The 20,547-nt window shown below is 33.1% G+C and overlaps 2 protein-coding genes across 4 annotated transcripts; both read right to left on the reverse strand.

The window, feature by feature from the left end:
* Positions 1–938: 938 nt before the first annotated feature.
* HST (ARM repeat superfamily protein) lies at positions 939–11,171 on the reverse strand. The gene is made up of 22 exons (XM_068639542.2): positions 10,838–11,171; positions 10,030–10,131; positions 9,790–9,933; positions 9,606–9,686; positions 9,436–9,505; positions 8,453–8,523; positions 8,205–8,368; positions 8,038–8,109; positions 7,711–7,948; positions 7,334–7,396; positions 6,926–7,210; positions 6,217–6,330; positions 5,956–6,082; positions 5,700–5,869; positions 5,515–5,616; positions 3,913–4,016; positions 3,517–3,811; positions 3,141–3,385; positions 2,434–2,931; positions 2,051–2,345; positions 1,732–1,915; positions 939–1,456 (listed from the first exon to the last, which is right to left on the reverse strand). Exons 1-22 carry the CDS (start codon positions 10,958–10,960, stop codon positions 1,377–1,379), a joined length of 3,627 nt encoding a protein of 1,208 aa, XP_068495643.1. The 5' UTR covers positions 10,961–11,171; the 3' UTR covers positions 939–1,376.
* Positions 11,172–15,131: 3,960 nt separating this feature from the next.
* Positions 15,132–20,168, reverse strand: LOC137831743 (Protein kinase superfamily protein). Of its 3 annotated transcripts, none has more exons than XM_068639544.2 (9): positions 19,870–20,168; positions 19,605–19,673; positions 19,066–19,468; positions 18,437–18,721; positions 18,012–18,329; positions 17,397–17,624; positions 16,563–16,663; positions 16,061–16,178; positions 15,132–15,738 (listed from the first exon to the last, which is right to left on the reverse strand). In XM_068639544.2, the coding sequence occupies exons 3-9, from the start codon at positions 19,426–19,428 to the stop codon at positions 15,415–15,417; spliced, it is 1,737 nt and encodes a 578-aa protein (XP_068495645.1). In that variant the 5' UTR covers positions 19,429–19,468; positions 19,605–19,673; positions 19,870–20,168; the 3' UTR covers positions 15,132–15,414. The 3 variants fall into 3 exon arrangements, with proteins under 3 accessions (XP_068495645.1, XP_090159562.1, XP_068495644.1); XM_090303436.1 differs by having other exon boundaries at positions 18,427–18,721; positions 19,870–19,965; XM_068639543.2 differs by having other exon boundaries at positions 19,605–20,148.
* Positions 20,169–20,547: the final 379 nt, after the last annotated feature.

Consider the following 20,547-nt stretch of genomic DNA (forward strand, 5'->3'; position numbering starts at 1 on the left):
GTAGATCTAGAATGATTTTTTTCAATTATGGATTTCTGAATCTGGAAATGCATATTTTGAGTTACATATTGGCAGATTCAGAATGATTTTTTCAATTATGGATGTTTTGCATTTTTTTTTATGTTGGATTAAGTACTACCGGAAGCATCAATCCAGAAAATTAATGGATGCGCCAATCCAAAAATTTATCGGATTTCATAATCCAGAATAAAAAAAGTAAATGTACAATTTATATAGGAATACTTTTGTCTACAATTTATATAGGAATACTTTTGTCTTTGCGCAACCTTGTGGGGGTGCAGGAAGAAAAATGTAGGAATGCAGGAAGAAACTGCCTTTCAACTACTTCATCTCAAATGTGGTGAAAATGACTTTAGGCACTAAGACCCAGGTTTACAAGATTGATTTTTAATGCGAAATTAGTTTTTGATTAAAATTAATGTAATTCCATACATGTTTTTTTATTCGAAAAACTATCAGCAGATTTAATATAACAACTTCATCTAATAGAAAACTAAAATTAAGATACTAAATATGTAAATACTTAAAATTCTTAATGGACATTTCAATATAATGCAACCATAAACTCCAACCATTCACACCTCTTTCTTTTTTTCACATATTAGTAAATTATAAATAGCAAATTATGTTCATAATTTCAATCATAAATTTCACATGTTTCCTAGATGATGCAGTCATAACTCAATGAGTCACTCTCTGCTGGTAGCAAATGCAGGCTCTCTATTAATTGCTACTTCACTCTATTTCTATCTTCCTCCTCCAAAGAAACTTTGATAAAATAAATTTGTGCATTAAATAAAATTAACTTGTACAAAAAAGAATTCTCTATCTACACAATTAGTTTATACATATTAATTTTAATTTATAAAAACTTTCATTTATATATTTTTCTAAAATTGCTTTTTTTAAAAAAAAACTTATCAAAATATATCCTGAAGTGATTCCATTTAGTGGGGTTTACCTCCACAATAAAACACATTTACACGTAAAAGAGTAAGTGTGTTTCTAATTCTTCATATTTTATGCTACAAATGTGAGGAATAAGAAAATAATGAAAATAATCAATGGCAGCTTTGAATTCTGGCAAGAATTAAATACACAAATCTGAACTGCCAGGTGTAGTTCTGCTATGCTGGAGAGCTATATACTACGAATGAAGGACAGTGTGGATACAGTAAATTGATTCACAAGTTACTACAAGATGAAGGACATAAAATCTTACTCACCAGATTTCCTTGTTAATTATGCAGGGGAAGAAATGCTTTCGCACCCTTTGTTAGTAAATAATGAAAACCCAAAATCTCCTCAATGAGCTCACTCCTGTACACAAAACCTTCCATGAGCTCAAAACAATATCACATGATGGCTGCCAACCCCACAACATCACCATCATCAACTTTGGACTCGGGAGCATTGGCTGAGCTGCGCTGTCTCACTGAAAACCATAACTATGAGGTTAACAAATTTATAATATTACCAGCAACATTATAATATGCCAAAAAACATATAATTGACAAGCATAGCAATATAGGAAAAACTACCATCACTTAAGTCTTCAGTTATAACAATTACAAGTACTACCAAACATTGAGAAGCTCTACAGTTTATGGCATTACATCGATTTATTAACTAACTGCTAATGTGCCCAACTATATTTTCCAGAAGTTGGAGAAGTAAAATGCGAAAAAACAATTAGAAGTTATTGCTTACTTGAAACGTTTGTAATGATATTTACACTTTTCTGTGCTGCAAGTGCTTTCAATTTGTTACCGGTTGCTAATTGAAGTAAGCTTTTCATATGCTGCTTTTGTTCCTTTGGACTAGATGTTTTCTTTAAAGATTCCTCAAAGGCAACTAAATCGTGAGGGGTAATATTGGGGAGAGACATCAAAACCTAAAAGGAGTAACAAAATATATTACTCAATAGCAAAAGTTTAGCATCCTCTTCTTCGCAAATGAACTCCAAATGCAAAATGCAGTCAAAAGGAGAAAAAACAGCTAAGTGATGGAAAACAAGAAAAATACTAACCTGCCTTGGAGCTGGGTGTCGATCACAAAGATATACAAATATTTCACGACAAATGGCAACTAGATCAGCACTGGTTATTGCATTTGATTCAAGGGTTAAACCTTGAATAATGGATGTAAAAAGATCTTTACAAACATACTCTATGAGTTCTGCGTGATTTGTTACTATCGCAAGAACTACCAACACAGAGCAATATGAAGAAATTTTAGTCACAGATTCACCATCCGTCCATGTAAAAGCTTCTAAACATAGCCGCAGAGTTGGAAGGGCCAGACCTTCGTGCTTTAGAAGGAAACTGTCACATAAAAGAATTATGACAAATAGAGCTCACAAAAAGTTATAAAATATGAAAGAACTAACTTACAAACAGGTAGAAAGCATACCCAACCATAGAGCACGATGCAACTGTGTCCAAGCTTTTTAGAGTGTCTAATCGACTAACATGTCCAGACTGTTCCAAAGAAGGGATTCCATTATTAAGGGGAGGAGAAGCAATGACAGAGAGGAGTGAACAGATCTCACGCGTGAGATCCCTCAAAATCGTTTCCTCCATCACTTCCACTTTCAAGTCTGATCCACTAAGAATGCTAAGAGCATCCGGAACTTTTGCTCTACCATCTTGTAGAAGACTAGACCATGAACAGCTAAGGGCTTGCTGAGCATGGATAAACAATGGCTGTAGAATCTTTTCCAGCCAAACCTCCCACATATCCAAAGGACAATTTTTAACCAAAGGAATCAAAGTGGAATGAACAAGCTGTCGTATGTGCCTGAACTCCATCGACTGTATATTCTCCATCAGCGCAACAGAAACAGAGTGCACATCCAAATATTTGAAAAATGAATCCCCAATGGTTGTTGACAATCCCAATACATTATATCTTCATATAAAGAAAGGATATATAAAAAGATGGAAATAAAAATGCAAGTTTTATCATAGATGATAATTTTCTGTTCATAAGGACTTTATTTTCTCTTTTCTAGAGGTTTGGTGCACAACCAATATTGAAGGTGAAGACCAATTATATTTGATTTGAGACAACAGATAATAAATTACAAATTAAAAATAGAATAAGATTAGCGCACATACCCACTGTCTCTGATGCCTTTAAACCAGTTTCGTATATTCGATCCATTTGGTTCGGCATATCCTTCTTTATTAATGTCGACCTTAGATCCATCTGTGACGGTCAATGAACCCTTTGGCAATTTGGAGTTCCCTTCTCCAAGAAGACTTGACCTCTCAACATCAGCCATAACCATTGCAGCTCTTACCTCTCCAGGTAAAGCTTGACTTACAGATGGAGACCAAAGGGAATGTATACAACGAAGTAGCTGGAAAACAAGAATGTGCTGTGCTTATTAATACAAAGTACAGAGCAAGATTATAAGCATGCCAATCTTTTTGTAGCAAAATACTACAGGAAACATAACATGGCCAGCCTCTTAATGTCAGGTATACATACTTTCAGGAGAGGAGTCACCATCCATGATATGTGAGAGGCCATTGGATTTATTGGAGTTGAATTTGGTGTGGAGCTGTTTTCTGAATTCCAATTGGCTTTCTTCAATCCACTCCTCTTAAGCGCCCTTTCAAAGAATGTCAAGGTATGAAAAATTGACCACATAACAGGTGCTTCAGAGCACAACTGAACCAAACCTTGTGGACCTGACAGATATTTTTCCTGCCACTCAGATTGTGTCCACTGATGGCTCAAAGGTTCTAGCAGCCATTTTAAAACTTCTTGTTGCTGTTGAATTCTGAGCCAAATTTAGCACAATAACAAGAACTGGTTAATTGCAATCATCAAAAGACTATCAAACAAGATTAAACAGAATTATGTCTCCTGTTTGATCCTTACCCAGAAGAAGAAGCCATAACAAGAAAAGCTTCACCTAAAAGATTATGCTCACTCTGAAGCAAACAACCCTCCCTTTGCAAACATGCCATTGTATCAGCAATGCCCTACATATAAAATCAATAAATTATATAAAAGCTATCTCCTACCAAACTATTTTAGGAAGTGGAGCAAAATTTTCTCTAGAGCATATATGAAGTGTCCAAATTGTAATGAGTAAAGGATTGGGAAAGAAGATATTAATGCACTACCCATGTCTCCTGACATAGCAATGGGGTGTGCTTATACTAACATCTAAATTTAAGTACCAGAGTAGTGCCACAAGCCAAACCTTGGTAAGAATTTTGAACATTATCTGTATCTGTATTGTATATAAATAACACGTACAAACCTTTTCTCAGATAAACCTTAACTCCACTCATGTCTCTGCATATGAAACAAGTTTAAGCAAATAATTTAACGCCCAAAGTCCCAAACCTATACACAAGTTGTGATTCCAAACTTTATAAGCTATTTAAGCTTCAATATGTCTAGTTGATATCAGACTACATACACCCCATTTAATGCTGCAATTAAGGCAGCCCTAAGTCGCAAATAGGGCAAGTCAATTTAGGCAGATTTTCAACATGTGACAATTATTGCAATGCCAATGTAAATTATGATATTAATGGACTATTGGCTTTCAGGCAAATCTTTATTTTTAAAAGTGTGGAACAAACTAGGTCTCACTAATTTAAAAAATTGAAGTTATAACTAGGTCCTACCATAGGAACAAAATTCAAAATGATGCTCTGATAAGTTATCACGGTTTGGATTTAGGGAAGCAACTAAAAATATGTGAAACTACAGAAACCCATTACAAACAATTGGATTCCTACAGTTTCAAAAGTATAAAGGTTTGTGAATCCAACATACCATCAGAAATTTTGATCAGGTTTAGCTGCTTATTGCAAAAAAAATAACCACACTGCTTCTGCTAGAGTAAAATTCAAATATACCCATATCCAATTAAACTTCCATTATTAAGATTGAAAGTCAACTTCAAGTTTTGTAAGAGATTTGGCTAATAAAGTGAAATGGCATTATAGACTAGTATATTCACATGTCAGGAAGAGGACTAAAGTATGAAACAAGAAGGTAATGAACAGAAGACAAATATCAGTGCACAGAGCCTGAAAACTGATATCAATATATGATAACAGATGTCAAGTCAAACTAGAAATTCAATCTTCAAGATATTCATACAAAAATTGTAAAGACTAAAAACACAATTTTAGTAATCACGTTATAACACAGGTTTGAACATTAATATTATTGGAGGATATCAAAAGATACTTTAGCTAGTTCAGTAAGAACCCTATAGTAGCCAATTCTTATTATGCTGCGGCTTAACTTACATAAGATTAATTTACAAATAGATTAAGGTTACTTTCATTGAATAACAAGCTTTTTCCTCCATAGCCCCTCCTCTGTAAATTTCATATTTAATTGCAGTCCTATACATGTAAATTGCTGCATTCATCATGTATACAAGAAACAATTCCCATTTATTGGACACAACAAGTTAATTATAGTTTTCCATCAATTGGTGTTTAAAGAATTCACCTTCATATGAGGTAAGATGCTTTTGTCCGCAGCTTTTGATATCCGAATAAATGATGTACAGATCTGCAGCCTTGCATGCCGTGCACTATGCATTGATGTATCCTATCAAGAGACATAGAATTAAACTTGCCACAAAATTTCCAATTATTGAAACTTACAATAAAAAAACGGATTGTTGCAGGAACCTTGATTATAGTTGGGAGAGATGTTAGAAGTTCAAATAATTTATTAATAACACTGCCAACTGCATCAGGGAAATGCTTCAGAAAGGGGCCCATAGCATCCAAATAGTGAACAAGTACTTCAACAAGTGCAGGCTCCGTCCATTTTAAGGAAATTAATAGTTGAAGTATACCTACAAGACACAGTAAGCATAACTATAACAGAGGTCTAAGTAAGAAATTCTAAAACAGGATAATTTGGAAGATTAACTAAAGTAACCTTCAAACGTTCTACATAATGAAAACTGGACATCAGCATTTGTCTTGGTGAAGTCATTGGATCCATCAAAAACTGCATTTACAACACCCTCTATAGCCAACTGCATGCTTTCCATCACAGCTAAGTCCTACAAAAAGAAACGCAGAACTCATAACAGATAATTACATATAAGGTAGAAATGGGGGGGATCACACCTGACAGAGATTAAAGTATCCATGATATTAAGAGTATATTTAACATTGGAATGGAAGGTATTTATACCTGAGTTGGTGCTGGAGAAACTAAGAAACCTTTAATGACTGTATCAATCTTTTCAGATACTTTAGTAGCAGCAATCACAGGTTTGTAAGAAGATACAAACCTAATTAACTCCAACTGTTTTAATAAACCATTCATCAGTTAAATATATTTTGAAAGGGTTAATTTGACATAAAGCTTAAAGAAGAATAGATTTGGAACTAGATATAAAGTAAAAGATACCAATGCAGAATAGTTGAGTACATTGTACAATACCTACATGTGACTTGCTCATAAGCAAAACATTTAAACTAATATATGCTCGCTCTCTGTATTTTTCAACTTTCTCAGTCGTGCAAAATTGATCTGGGGTTAAATAGTTAATGTTTTCATTGCACAAAATACTTTCCCTGTATCTTTCACAGGTTTAAATGTCCAAAAGTCAAATTATTAAAATTTTGCAAAGCCACAAGTGTTCCATAACTCATGCAGTAGGAACGCATGATGCATAAAAGTTTACTTAAAATCAATTGACGCATTGCAAGCAATTAAACTATTAGTTCCAATTACTATCTTAGAACTTCAAGATGAAAAAAATAATAATATAAGAAGTTAATAACTTCCATCCAAATACATTCAAAAACAATTTTTTTCCTGTAAACAGAAGGGAAAGAATTTGTATATATCATGTGATGAAAAATATTATCTGACTTCACATGTGCATGAGACATACCAATCTAGATCGATAAAGGCTGAATGTTCCCTTGCACTCAAAATCTTCGCTCCACAACTCCAATACCCCTAAAGTAGTGGTAGTCTCATGCAGAATTTTTTCTCTCTTGAGCATGCGAGGGAAAGATGTATCCAAAATTGCACCACAGTAATCGTCACCCACAAAGCTTAGAGACTTTTTCTTTGCATTTTCAACCTCTCCAGAACCTGTGCTACCAACTGCTGAACTGTCAGCAGCTGAATGTATGGAATTTTTTGGCTTTGACATCAAATCCCTCATTAGTACCTACAGGAAAACATTTGAGGAAATAAATGAGATATGGCAATTTGATACACAATATTATTTGACTATTCACTAAGAAACACGGAACACCACCAAACAGTACTTTTGTGAAGTATTCCAACATACCAGCCAAAAGTGCATTGATTGAAAATGAATAGCAAACTTGAAATGTTGGAAAAATCCCAGCATCTGGAGAGAAACAAGAGAAATTAAAATGAAAGGATAAAATAAAATACAAGAGAAATGCATGCTCCTGTAAAATAATGGTAGCTAATCAGCACAAGTGTGAACAACATAAAAACAACAATAACTACACATTTAGCAAACAAGTTATGCCGAAAAATTTGCAAGATATATACCAAGACAAGATATTTGTTATATGTAATTATGATTTTGAATTCAAAAGAATAATATATGACAAAATTTCCAAAGAGAAGCCAAAACCATAACCACTATGTCATTTTAAGCTGAGTTTTCCCTTCCCCAAGCTACATAACTCATACCTGTTCTAGGTAAAGTGGAAGCAAGGTGCTATCACCAGCAATACTTTGCAAGTTATAAGAACCCAATGACACCATACTTTCACATATATATTCGGCAAATTCGTATTCACCCTCATCTATGGACCCAGGACTTGAAACGGATCTATACAGAAATTCTCTAGATACATTCATCAATGTTTGAAAGATGTTACTCATGGCTTGGTCAAATTTAGAAACAGATGTTTCAGTAGGCCTCCTCCTACAATCACAATTCAGAGTGACCAGTGGTCAGTGGTATTATTGATGGATGAAATATGTATAAAACCATTAAAGAACAATAACACATACCTTGAAGAGACAAGTTTAAAAAACTCTGAAGCATGTAGACGAAAATCTGGAGCAGATAGTAGTACACCACAACTGCAGGGAGTTAACAGAAAAAAATTATCAGAAGAAATAGAAATTATGTACCAAGAGGATTGCATGGTGCAAGATAATAGAGGTAATAAACATACCCATGAATGATGCCATGCTCAACTAAATCTGACAATGGAGCCCATTCAGCATACGCATTCACTGCATTTAGAGTAGCTGTTACAGCGGCAGCATGCTGTTTGGCAATATCCATTTGATTTCTACCAGCTTCATTCATTGCAGCTGTAAAGTGTCTTTCTAGTAACTGCATCAAGTATTACAAGTCACAATGTCATTAACAATGACAAAAGATTAGCATGTAAAAAAGGTGTTTAGTGCTGAGATGTACATTGTATAATAGTGGCAAAATTTCACTCAACGATTGAGTTAGCCCCCTCAAAAGTAGCCTTCGCCGATCACCTGAACACATCAACATGACAAGTAAAAGTAAGTATGCATCGTATGATATACAGAAAAGTCACTCAATATCAAATAGAGACAACATTTATGTGTCAAAAAGTCGGCGTGTTAGGAGTGTTGGGTTTATGTTTTGTATTTTATTTGTAGGACACTTGTTTATTTGCAATGTTGTTAAATAGCTGGAATGGCACTATTGTATTGGTGAATTCCTGGGATCCAGGACTGCAACTTCATTTGTGCTATAACAGCTACTATAGATGTTGTGGTTACAGCATGCCTCCTGCATCCTTTGTCATCTTTGGTGAGTGTTCATTAATTGAATGAGTAAATATTAAGCCAATTTTTATGCACTTTTACTTTTATTTGCATAGAACTTCGTTTTTGTATACATGTATAATTGATATATATCATACATTCCAGCCACTATTGGATTTCAGCTATTTGCCCACAATGTTAACCGTATATGCAGATTATTGGTTTTCTGCCATTTTCCTCAATCTGCAATTGATAGTGACGTTTACTAGTATAATATAATATGCACTCATGAATCCTAAGAATCACAAAATGCATACATCCAATTACATGCAGTAATCATTTTTCTCATTTTACACACTCTCCCTTATTCTCTATCCACTCACACTGACACCCTTTATATTTTCTTTACATCATGGTTCAGACGGACAGTTACATAATATTGACCAAGATGAAAAGCATATTTAAGGAAAGTGTAATAAACAAGTCATCCGAAAATGTCCCTTTCATTTGCTTCTTATCAGAAAAACTTATTATTATTGTGTCTAAAATTTTCCTAGAATAACTCATTGCTCAAGTCACACAGGTTTGCCCAAGTTGGAGAAATTCAGTTCTTTGAATCACACACATTCACATGAGAAAACCTAAGTTATTACAAACCTTCTAGATCTTCATTGTGAACAGTAATGTCTTCAGGAAGCCACCGCAGCATCATTGCAACCAACTCAGCCTAATACATAATTGTGAATCATAAAAACAATATCCAGGAACTGAACTGAAATTGAATAAAAACGAGCCAAAATGATGTAAGTGGGGAACTTCAAATTTACTTCTATTGGGCCCTTGTTGGATAGAGAGATCAAAGAGGGAAGCATTTCTTGCCACAGACCAATATCCTCTCTTCTAACAACCTGTGAAAGAACCACCAAAGAATATGGTCTATGTAAGGCAAATCTGCAATTGTGACAGAGTAAGAAGCAATAATAATGAAAAGGAAGTGCCTTGTGATGACACCTCAGCAACAAGGGCAGCTGTCTGGCTTTTGAGAGCCCAATTTTCGCAAGGATCTGCAATTTCTGACATCAAATCAAGGGAAAGATTTGCAAAGTTCTTGTGTTCTGCAGGGCTTAATTCCTCCCAACGCAAGCGCACTAAATGCTGTATAACAAAACGTTTTCACATAAGGGGTATAAGAATAAAACACCTAAGCAGACTTATCATTGAAAAGCACAACAAAAGCAAGTAAAATTGAACCTGCAACATTTTATAGGCATGTAACCGAATTTCAGACGACCAGTTTTTCTTCACCAAAAGGAATGATGTGTTTGCTAACGCCCGTACATCACCTGTCTTTATCTGAAGAAAATTTACATAAATTCATTAGTCACCTACACACGGCAAATACTAAAGCAAGGAAATGAATCACCATAGAGTAGCAATTCCCATGCCTCACTTAATTCGTCTCCGACACGTGTCAAATATTAAAGAAAGACAATTAATCACCCTAAAGAAGCAACAATCATAGAACAATAACAGCAACTACACAAGCTGCATCCACAAACAAACAATTGCTTTTTTTACATCTATCTGTCTATATACATATGTGTGTGTATGCGCGCAGAAACTCCATGGTCAATCATTTCATTGAATTTTGAAATGCAAGAACTATTTTAGTTATTTATTCAAAAATTCCAGATGAAACTGCAACTTTCACAGGAGCAGCATGAAAGCAACCTATAATCAAAGTCTACTAGTTCCTTCAGAGTAACACTACACTATCAATCACCGAAAATTACAGAGATAAATACATCTAAAGAGTGCATAGAAACGTGTACAAATTCATTAACACATGGATGAGTTGGTGTGTGCTATACGTTGATTATTAGGGCTTGCGCAGAAAAGATCGCAGTCATTTCTAATAACAGTAAAAAATGCAAACAGAGAATAGGAAAATTGAGAAAACAAGAAGCGATGAGAAGCACAGGAGAAATGATAAAAGTAGAAGGTGTTATTGCCCTATGGAACGGAGAAGATGGAAAGAGGAAGGGAAAGAAAGCGTTACGGAATCGAGAAAAGCGACGGCGTTTTGGCGAGCGTCGGGGGTAGAGGCCCAATCAAGGGCGGTGTGAATAGCTTGGGCAACATTGTTCGCACTGATGCCGTTATTGCCAGCACTGTCTTCCATTGTTAACTTCAACTGCTACTCTTTTTCTTTTTCTTTTCTTTCACTGCTTCTGTTCTATTCTTCAGACTGAAACCAGAGAGAGAGAGAGAGAGAAAGAAAGAGGAAGAGATTCGGTATTTCTTTCAACTCAAAGTCTCGGTCGGGTTTGGGGTTCACTCCGCACACACTCACACGCACCGTATTTATGTGTTAGTGGCGTATGGTGGTGCGTGAGCACGACTCTTCTCGACTTCTTCTATAATTTTTTTTTTTCTTTCTTTCTGCTCAAGTTTTCCTTTGTCCAAAATAAACTCTATTACACCTTTTAGTAATTTAATCTTTTAATTTTTAATTATTTATTTATTTATTCATTCAATAAAGACTATTATTTTTGTAGAATTATATACATGTATATATATTAAATTGTATTGTTTTTCTTTTTTAATTAATTATTTATAATGAAATCTTGTGTTTGTAAAGTCAATTGTAAATTTCATTAATCTCTTTGATTTATAACTCCTAAGTAAATTATGTTAAAAGTTGGTAAGAATGAGACTTGATAGTAATTTGAAAATAAATAAGTAATGATAATTTATTTGATTTTTTAGTCTCTTCTTAGGGTGTGTGAAATTGTTAAAAACATTAAAGAGAGATTGAACTTTACATTTAAGTTTTATGGATGAGAAAGATTAATAAATTAAAAGTTTTTAATGTTTTTTATATTTCTTGTTGCTAAGTTTTAATGACAGGATGAACTCTAACGCATTCCAAGTATATTTAAATTTATATAGTTTGTTACATGACGAATTTTATCATTATAAATAGTAGGTTGTTTTATTATGTATAACACTTTTGTTCAAAAGAAAGAAAATCAAAAAAGAAAAATTTCTTCTTTAGCCTTTTTGAAATATTTGATAATGTACAACACACAAGTAAATTAAAGGTTACTACATCTACAACTTAATATAATTGAATTGTTGTTCTTACGAAGAATTTTCTTACTACAACTTCTGCAAACAACTCAGGTCACATAAAATGATGTTGAAAAACATACTCTTGCAACTGTTTTTTTAATGATGTTTATGATGTTCCTCCGTTCAATTTCGTGAGTAGGAACAATGACCGAAGGAGATTGTAAAGAGTATGTATAAAATATTTTTGCTAAGAAACATACTAAAACAAATTACATTGTTTTTAGTAAATTATTTTCTTCAAACTTCTATTCTTCACAATATTGTATGTTGTTCTTATTTTTCACTAGCTATTCCCAATTTTGGATGCTTTTACTAGTTTCCTCCTGTATTAAAACCGATAAGGTTAATGAGATTTACTCTGAGATTAAAAAAAGTTACATGCTGTATTACCCAATATCAAATTTGTCGAATAGTTAATATTCACTCACAGTAGTGAATTTTTTTATTGGCCTAAAAATCTATAAATAACACTTTATGGACTATTCTAATAATTTAAATAATCTCAATAGTTTAATTTATTACTTACTCACTTATACTCTCTAAAAATTTTATTAATTTGAGTATGAAAACTCTTTTACAAGTGAACTATCATTAAACTTTCATTTATAAAGTTTAACAATTTTTTACTTAAATATATCAATCAACTTGTCCAATTCGAACATTTATTTTACACAATTCCAACTTATTTTTAATAAAAATACTTATAAAATGAAAAGGGCACTCATGCAATTTAACATTATGCTAACAAAAAAAATTAAGTTATAGAAGAATTATACAATTTAGGACAAGGCTCTGAACTGTGATATCCCTTTGCAGTTATGCAACTTTGCTTGATCAAGCATCACATTATCACTGTTGGCTAAGGTAAGCATTCTTTTTCTTTTCAGAAAGTTTTTTTTTTTTTAAATAAACTTATTCTCAAAGTTAATAATATAACTGCATTGGTATGGAAACTTCTATTGGAAGACTAAAATGTTCTGCCAAATTGACCTTTTTTTATTTAATTTAATCCTTCTTTTAATAAAAAAAAAGTTCAATTTCATTATTCGTTTTCAAAGGCTTCAATTGGTCTCTTCCATTCAATATAAGCTAAAATTTTCCTAAAAGTTTGTTTTTAAACAGTGGATTGTTAAAAAATCACTATTATTATATTCATTATTAATTTTTAAAAAACCAATAAAATTTAAATTGAAACAAAATTAAGATAGTAATGTGTTAGAACATTCATTATATTTTAAAACATTATAAGTCTAGAGCATAATCTTCAGAGCTCCATTACACATAATGAATTGTTCCTAATATGAATTTGTGACTTTTCTACTTTATATATTACTTAACTTTCTCATTTTTACTAAATGTGTGACTCAAATTCACTCTTAAATTTTTAACAACAATAACCTATTCAAAGACAATAAATTCCATTTTGAGAAAAAACATAAATTTGTTAATAAGTGCAATTATCAACTTGACATGCAAGATTTGTAATTCATTGTTCATTTAAGAAGGAAAGGAAGTTGATGTTAAAGTAAAAATTACACTAGCATAATAAATAAGGTGATGAGAGATGCATATTCAAACACAAATGGCTCTTTGAATTTGAATTTGATTGCTGCAAAACATGTTGTCTAATGTGGGAAACAATTAATCCAAGCAAATGATGATCGGATGAAACTTTCACAATCATATCAAATGATTAGTGGTGTGAATGTGATAAATTGATGGTTGTTGCATGCAAGTGTGTTCATCACCATTACTCAAAATATATAGATTTACATACTTAAATATGTTTGCAATGTGTATAAAAATGATTTAGAAAACTATCCAATGAATCTATTAGCGAGGTTGTAGGGAACCACAAATATTACCCAATTGAAAACAGAAAAAAAGGTTGTTTTGAAATCATCACAAATATGCACAAAAATAAATATAGCAAAACCTAAACAACCAAAATGATGTTACATGTGTAAAAATTAATACCATTATAATAAAAAAAATGTCCCTACAATATAAGGAGTTCAAACTGAGTAAATCTACCTCAAAGTTAGTCAATGATCATCACATTAACAAGTCACACTTCCAATGAAATGTAATATCACTTATTTTTTGCTATCATGATTTTTTTTTATTAGGGTTGATGCAATAATTCAATTTATTAACACAATTACAAATTAAAATTGTTATTTTTTAAGAATATTTCATTGTTAACATAAAATATTTAAAGTAATCATAATTATGCATTATTAGTTTAAAATTATCATTAATAATACTTAAAAAATGAAATAAAATATGATTGTTTATAAAATAACATGTTTTAAAATTAAATAATTAAAAAAACACTACAATATCAACAGCTACTAAATAAAATTAAATAATTAAGTTAATTACAAACATTAAAATATTTGTATTTATCCAGGAAAAAATTAAATACTTCAATTAATTAAAAATATAAATATCTATATTTGAAATTTAAATTAAAACTAAAATAATTTTAAAAAATAATAATTATTTAAGAAAATGTTATTGTAAAAAGTTAAATAAAATAACATTATTTATAAGACAATATTTTTATAACAATTAAATAATTAAGAATATTAAAATTTCTATATTTAATAAATACAAAATAAATAATTAGATTACTTAGCAATATTAAAATATTTATATTTATGGAAGAAAAATTAAATACTTAAATACTTAAATTAATAAAATATTAACATAAAACTTTAATTTAAATCTAAATTATTTAGAAAATTAAAAAGACTTAAAAACAAATCGAAATAGATTCTAAAAGTAAAAAGAATAAACTATTTATCTTGCGTAAAACTTTAAAAAATTGATAAAATAAGATAAGAAATCGGTTTGTATATAACCGATTTCTCACCTCTCAATATTACATGTTGTATTTAAGTAAATAAAGATATAGATATGTTTTTTAAATAAATAAAAGTAAAAAATAGTATTTTAAAAAAATCTCTATTTTCATTTGAAATCTAATACATTTTTCCCTTTCATCAAACTATTTTCATCTCTATTATACTTTTCACCTATTTCTCTTCTCTTCTACCCCCTTTATTTGTTTCCTCACTATCAAACACAGTAAAAGGATTACATGATACGTTGCTGCCTTCATCCCCCCCAAGAGACTTTCCATCCTTACCTAAATCTATAAATGAAAACATCAAATATGTATTATAATTCTAAAACATTAAACACAAGTCAGATATTAACAAGGGACTCCTTTTAAAAAATAAATCACGATGTACAAAGTAGTAATTCTCTCATCACAGATTGAACAGAAAAGAAAATTTTTCATTTTAATGAAAATAAAAAATTGGGGAAAATGAAGGTGTAAAGATCGGGGTAAATAATTTGTACCCCTTGCTGAGAACTGAGAAGCTATTATACTTTTACTGAGGAATGAACGAGCAGCAGCAGTTGGTATGCATCCAAAAATGAGGTAGCAGATGGAGATTCTTAATTGACTCTATAAGAATGTATTAATATCTAAGCTATGATTTTCTTTCCTTTAATCTTGTCCTTGAGGGCATCTTTCTGTGGTTTTGATAAATCCAATGCATCACCTGCAGTGTGTTTCTTACGCTTTGGCACTCCAATGTCAGCAGCATTACCAATGGGACCAGACCAAGCTTGGAATGGTTCCTTTGAATAGGTATAAGAGGTTGATGTGAAAGAGACATCAGTTGGAACAGTATCTGGATCAATATGATGTGAAGAACCCAGAGGAAAACCAAGTTGTCCATCTTGATGTGGTGGAGGGAACTTTTCACTCTTGCTCTTGGCATTTGCATGAGTGATTAGCCGTCTTCTCTGTTACACAGCAAGTTTAATCAACTAAACTTTTAACTCAGGATGCATAATCATTCATATATTTTTTTTCTATTGTGAAGCAAGACACTATATTCGAAGGAAAGTTGAAAATGGTACTGTTGGCACTTGGCAGATATTTGTGTCAGCCTGAGACAAAAAAAAGTTGTGTTGCCAAATCCTAATTGTCCTCACTACTTACTCTCAATCATTTCATTTTATTAAGCATTCTTGAAAGAGATAATAGTCTCAAAGCACATAATATTCCGTGGATTTATAAACTAACCCAAACCACCTCTGGCATACTTGTGATTATTAAACTTACATCAATATTTGATTGAAGCTCAGCATTGGCTTCAGGAGCAGGAAAAGCTTTTATACCACGATCACGAGTCCGATGCTTCTTGGAACCATCAACCTGAGCTTTGCCAGCAGCTCTTAGTCTGTACATTCATATAGATGTAGTATCTTAGAGATAATTAAACACAGTAGGATGGCTATATATATATTATAACTAGCAAACATTAACCAAAAAGACAAGGAAATTTTCGCTCTGATAACCTCTATAAATATCAGTAAGTGTAGTCTGGGGTTTATATTATGTATGTGTTTGTTGAAAGGGTGTGTTTGTCAGATAGTATAAGGTTATAAATGCCAATGACTAATCTAAAGAATACGAAATCTAATTGTTAAGTAACATAAGGGCCAACACCTTGCATTTACTCATCACATGCCTTATTTTCCTTCCAATTTCTCTCACCATATATCTATATGTGTGTGTACATAAACTTTTGGTTTGCAGAAAGGAAAGGTAAGAGCAGAGATACCTCCTCATTTCATCATCCCTTCGTTTAGCATCCATTTCCTTGCTTGGGGGATATTTTGGCAGACTAGAAGGATCGCAAGCATAAGGTTCTGTCGTAAAGAACTGCAAAATGCAGGAGCAGACAGGCAAGGTAAATGTTTACGGGTTTGGTTTTAAAAAGATTATAAAAACAGAACAGGAATAAAACCTATATTAGAATCAAGGTAGTTTCATTCTATCAATTCTTACACATATATAACTATATTATATTAATTTAAGATCATCGACACACTTTATTGTGAAAATTTAAGACAAGTGATCCAATCTATCTATGAATTTAATTTAATTCTAAAGAAAACACAATAAAGTGAATTGTTGAATCTATTCCAATATGAGACTCTTATGGTCAAGATAAACATTCAGCTTGAGAGAGGAACATCACCTCTAAAACAATATTCAATATTTGGTGAAATTTTTTCCAAAAGTAGCAGGTTATTACATTCAATTCAAGCAAATGGTTAAAATAAGATATCCAGAACAAGAAGCTGAAAACTTGCTGTGAGAAGATTTCTTGTCAAGATCAAAAGATCCACCGACTATATTTGTTTAAAGATCACATAGCTTGACAAAAACAGGTTCCACATCAAGAAAACTATAGGGTTTCATGTAGCTCAATGAACAGGTTATTCATTCCCGTCACAGAACAGACTTTCAAGTACCTGTTTTAGACATTTTGGAAATGTTTTGACAATGCACCATCATTTGAAAGAAATAATAAATCAACAAGGCAGTGCAAAATTTGAAAGAAACACACCAGCATTTTAACAAGAAGATCTGGACTTTTGAGAAACCTCACCTCACTTCTCAAAGCATCTGAGGCAGTTTCCCGTTCTACGGGATCAATTGCAAGAAGTGAATCAATGAGGGGTAGAGCAGAAGGTGGAAAATCTTTAAATGTCTCTCTTATGCGCCTCTTGTATGGGTCTCGTGGTTTAAACAAGGTAGCATTAGGCAACTTTGACTTCTTCCAATACTCATCAGAAGGTGAACCACACAGTTTGTATATCTTGTGCAGTTGTTCCACCTATACGAGAGAAGAGTTAGAAAAAATCTAATTGTGAACCATCAACTAAATGCACTTGCTATATCTTCTTATCAAACTATGCAAGTGAAAGTAAAACTAAACATAAGATCTACTTTTAGTATACCAATTAAAAGAATGCATCTTTCTATAAAGAAAGTATGAGAATTATTTATACATTCAACGCAATTTGGAAGCTATTGATCCACGTTGCATGACTGAAGCTAAATTACTATTAATATCCTTATAATCTCCCCAGCACCTCTCTAGTCTCTATCCTCACAAATGCATACTACTATACGACAGATTTATAGAATTACCCACTATCAGAGAAAAAATGAAAAATCCTATAGGCCAACAAGATGATATAGCCTATAGGTGACTTGTTACCTCTGTACGACCAGGCATGATTGGTTTCCCAGCCAATAACTCTCCTAAAATACATCCAGCACTCCAGAGGTCTACACCCACACTATAATCTGTGGCACCAAGGAGCAACTCAGGAGGTCGATACCAAAGGGTTACTACACGACTAGTCATGGGATGTTTATGGTTTGGATCAAAAATAGAAGCCAGTCCAAAGTCGGCAATCTTAAGTGTTCCTTCATTGTCAATAAGAAGATTTGACCCTTTAATATCACGGTGAAGTACATGACGGTTATGACAGTGCTCAAGTCCTGATAGCAGCTGATGCATGTAACATTTTACCTGCAATGAAGGTACAGTATTTGGAGACATCAAACCCTAGCCCTTGAAAAGAAAATGTATCAATTACCAAATGAGATAAGCAATTCTTAAAGCAAACCTGGTCTAACCTGAGGCTCTGTGAACCTGATTCCTGGGCTTGCAGCAAGTCCAGCCAAATCATGATCCATGTAATCGAACACCAAATACAAACTACAGGACATCCTTGACGTAACTAAACCTTGCAACTTTACAACATTGGGATGGTCCAACCTTCTCAAAATAAGAATCTCTCTCGCCATGAATTTTACGCTCTCGGGTTCCAAATTGTCAAAACGAACCTTCTTTAGGGCAACAATTTTACCCGTCATTATGTCTTTAGCTTTGTACACATTACTATAAGTTCCTTGCCCAATCTAAAACGAAAGAAAAACGAGGAAACCAAGAGAAGAAAATAATCATAGTCAGAAGCAAATGTAAGATTCCACACTACAAAAGTTCATCCGGTCCACAAATTCAATTCCAGTTAATTCTACCACCAGCAAATTACAAATAGATTAACAATCAATCACGAGTTTTACTACACTGACAACACCGGGGATATTGGATAAACTGTAGCAATGAGTTTCAAACAAACCACATTAGCACATCCACATAAGGCATGATCCATGATCACAAAATGAATTTCATTTTTCAATCACAATGCAATACATACACACACCCAAATTACAAACAAACACACACTGACACACGCACACACCTTATCAATTTTCTCAAAGGTGTCTGCCTTTCGCGGAATCCAGCCACTGAGTGCTTCCCCACACACTGCAGTGAGCCACGGCGGCCATCCAGCAGCAACCTGCTCCCCCCGCAAATGTTTGGGCAGATTGCTCAGCCTCGGATTCGCCTTCGATCTCCTCCTTTCGCCCCGAGGCCGCTGCCCCCCTTCACCACCACCCTTCTCCTTCTCTTTCTCCTCACCATTCTCAACCTCTACCGCAACCTCACCCGTGCTCCCAGACACTCCATCAACCTTCCTCTTACTCTGACCACCCAAAACCTTCTCCTCCTTCACCTCAGAGATTATCCCCTTCGACGCCTCCCTGCTTATCACACACCCCATTCCTCAAATCTAAGCTCCATCCATCGGCATTCCCAAATACCTAAACAGTCAATCACCAACACGCCAATTAATCCAATCTAAAAAAAAAAAAAAAGACAAATGCACCAAAGCTTCACTGCACGAGAGAACACAATTTTAATCAGCAAGCAAAATTGAAACCGAAATCAAAAGCAAACCTGATTTCAAGAATTTCAAGCACAGACAGAAACCACGAACGTCACTGAGTTCCACCGAGATTCAGTGATCTGGCCAAAAAGGGACAGCGAAATGAAAATCTGTGAATGCCCAGTGAGTTTGGTGGGGAAATTAAAAAGAAAAAAAAGAAAAAGATGATTTTTTGGTGGAAATTGCAGAGAAGTAAAATTGAGTGAGAAGAGGATTGTTTGGAGGTGTGTTTGGACTTTTGGTCTGAGACAAGAAGAAAAGAGTGAGATCTTGTACCGATTCTGATTCTCAGAAGTCAAATCCGAAACACACTTAGAGAATAGAAACGAAAGCGTTTTTGTAGTATGGTATGGTAGAGTAGGAGTGATGTGTGTGTCCTAAATTAACGGGTATTTAGTAGGATGTTTCGTAACTCCTAAGGCACGCCCATTAATCCCTAATTCATAATCTTGATTTATAAATTTAGAGTAACTTTATTTATTGCGTTAGGAGAAGGAGGAGGACATTGGTTTTTGGTGTATTGTTTAAGAAAACTAAAAATTGGTTGCAGAGTCTAATGAAGGAATGGGAGTGCTAACTCCTCCCAATGAGTGCATGTCTCCGCTATGCTGCTGCCTGTAACCCATGTGCTAATTATTCTTTTATTTAATACTTCATTTTTTTTTTCATAATAGTAAGTAAATTATAAATAAATATATGTTTATATACTTTATACTCCAAAATTAAATTCCCCCATCTTAGAGCATGCGAGGATTATTTAGTGTACCATTCGAGATATTTGAATATACGGTTATTAATTTTTAAGAATCGTATAAAATTACAAACGAATACTAATATTGAATGACAAACTATAATACATTATATATTAATATAGTTCTAAAAATTTATAAATATAACTTTTTTTTTAAATATTTTTTATAATTATTTTTTTTAGTTTTTAGTTGAATGTCAGAG

This window comes from Phaseolus vulgaris, chromosome 6, assembly GCF_051622355.1.
Source record: "Phaseolus vulgaris cultivar YP4 chromosome 6, ASM5162235v1, whole genome shotgun sequence".
In the NCBI taxonomy this organism is placed as follows: domain Eukaryota; kingdom Viridiplantae; phylum Streptophyta; class Magnoliopsida; order Fabales; family Fabaceae; genus Phaseolus; species Phaseolus vulgaris.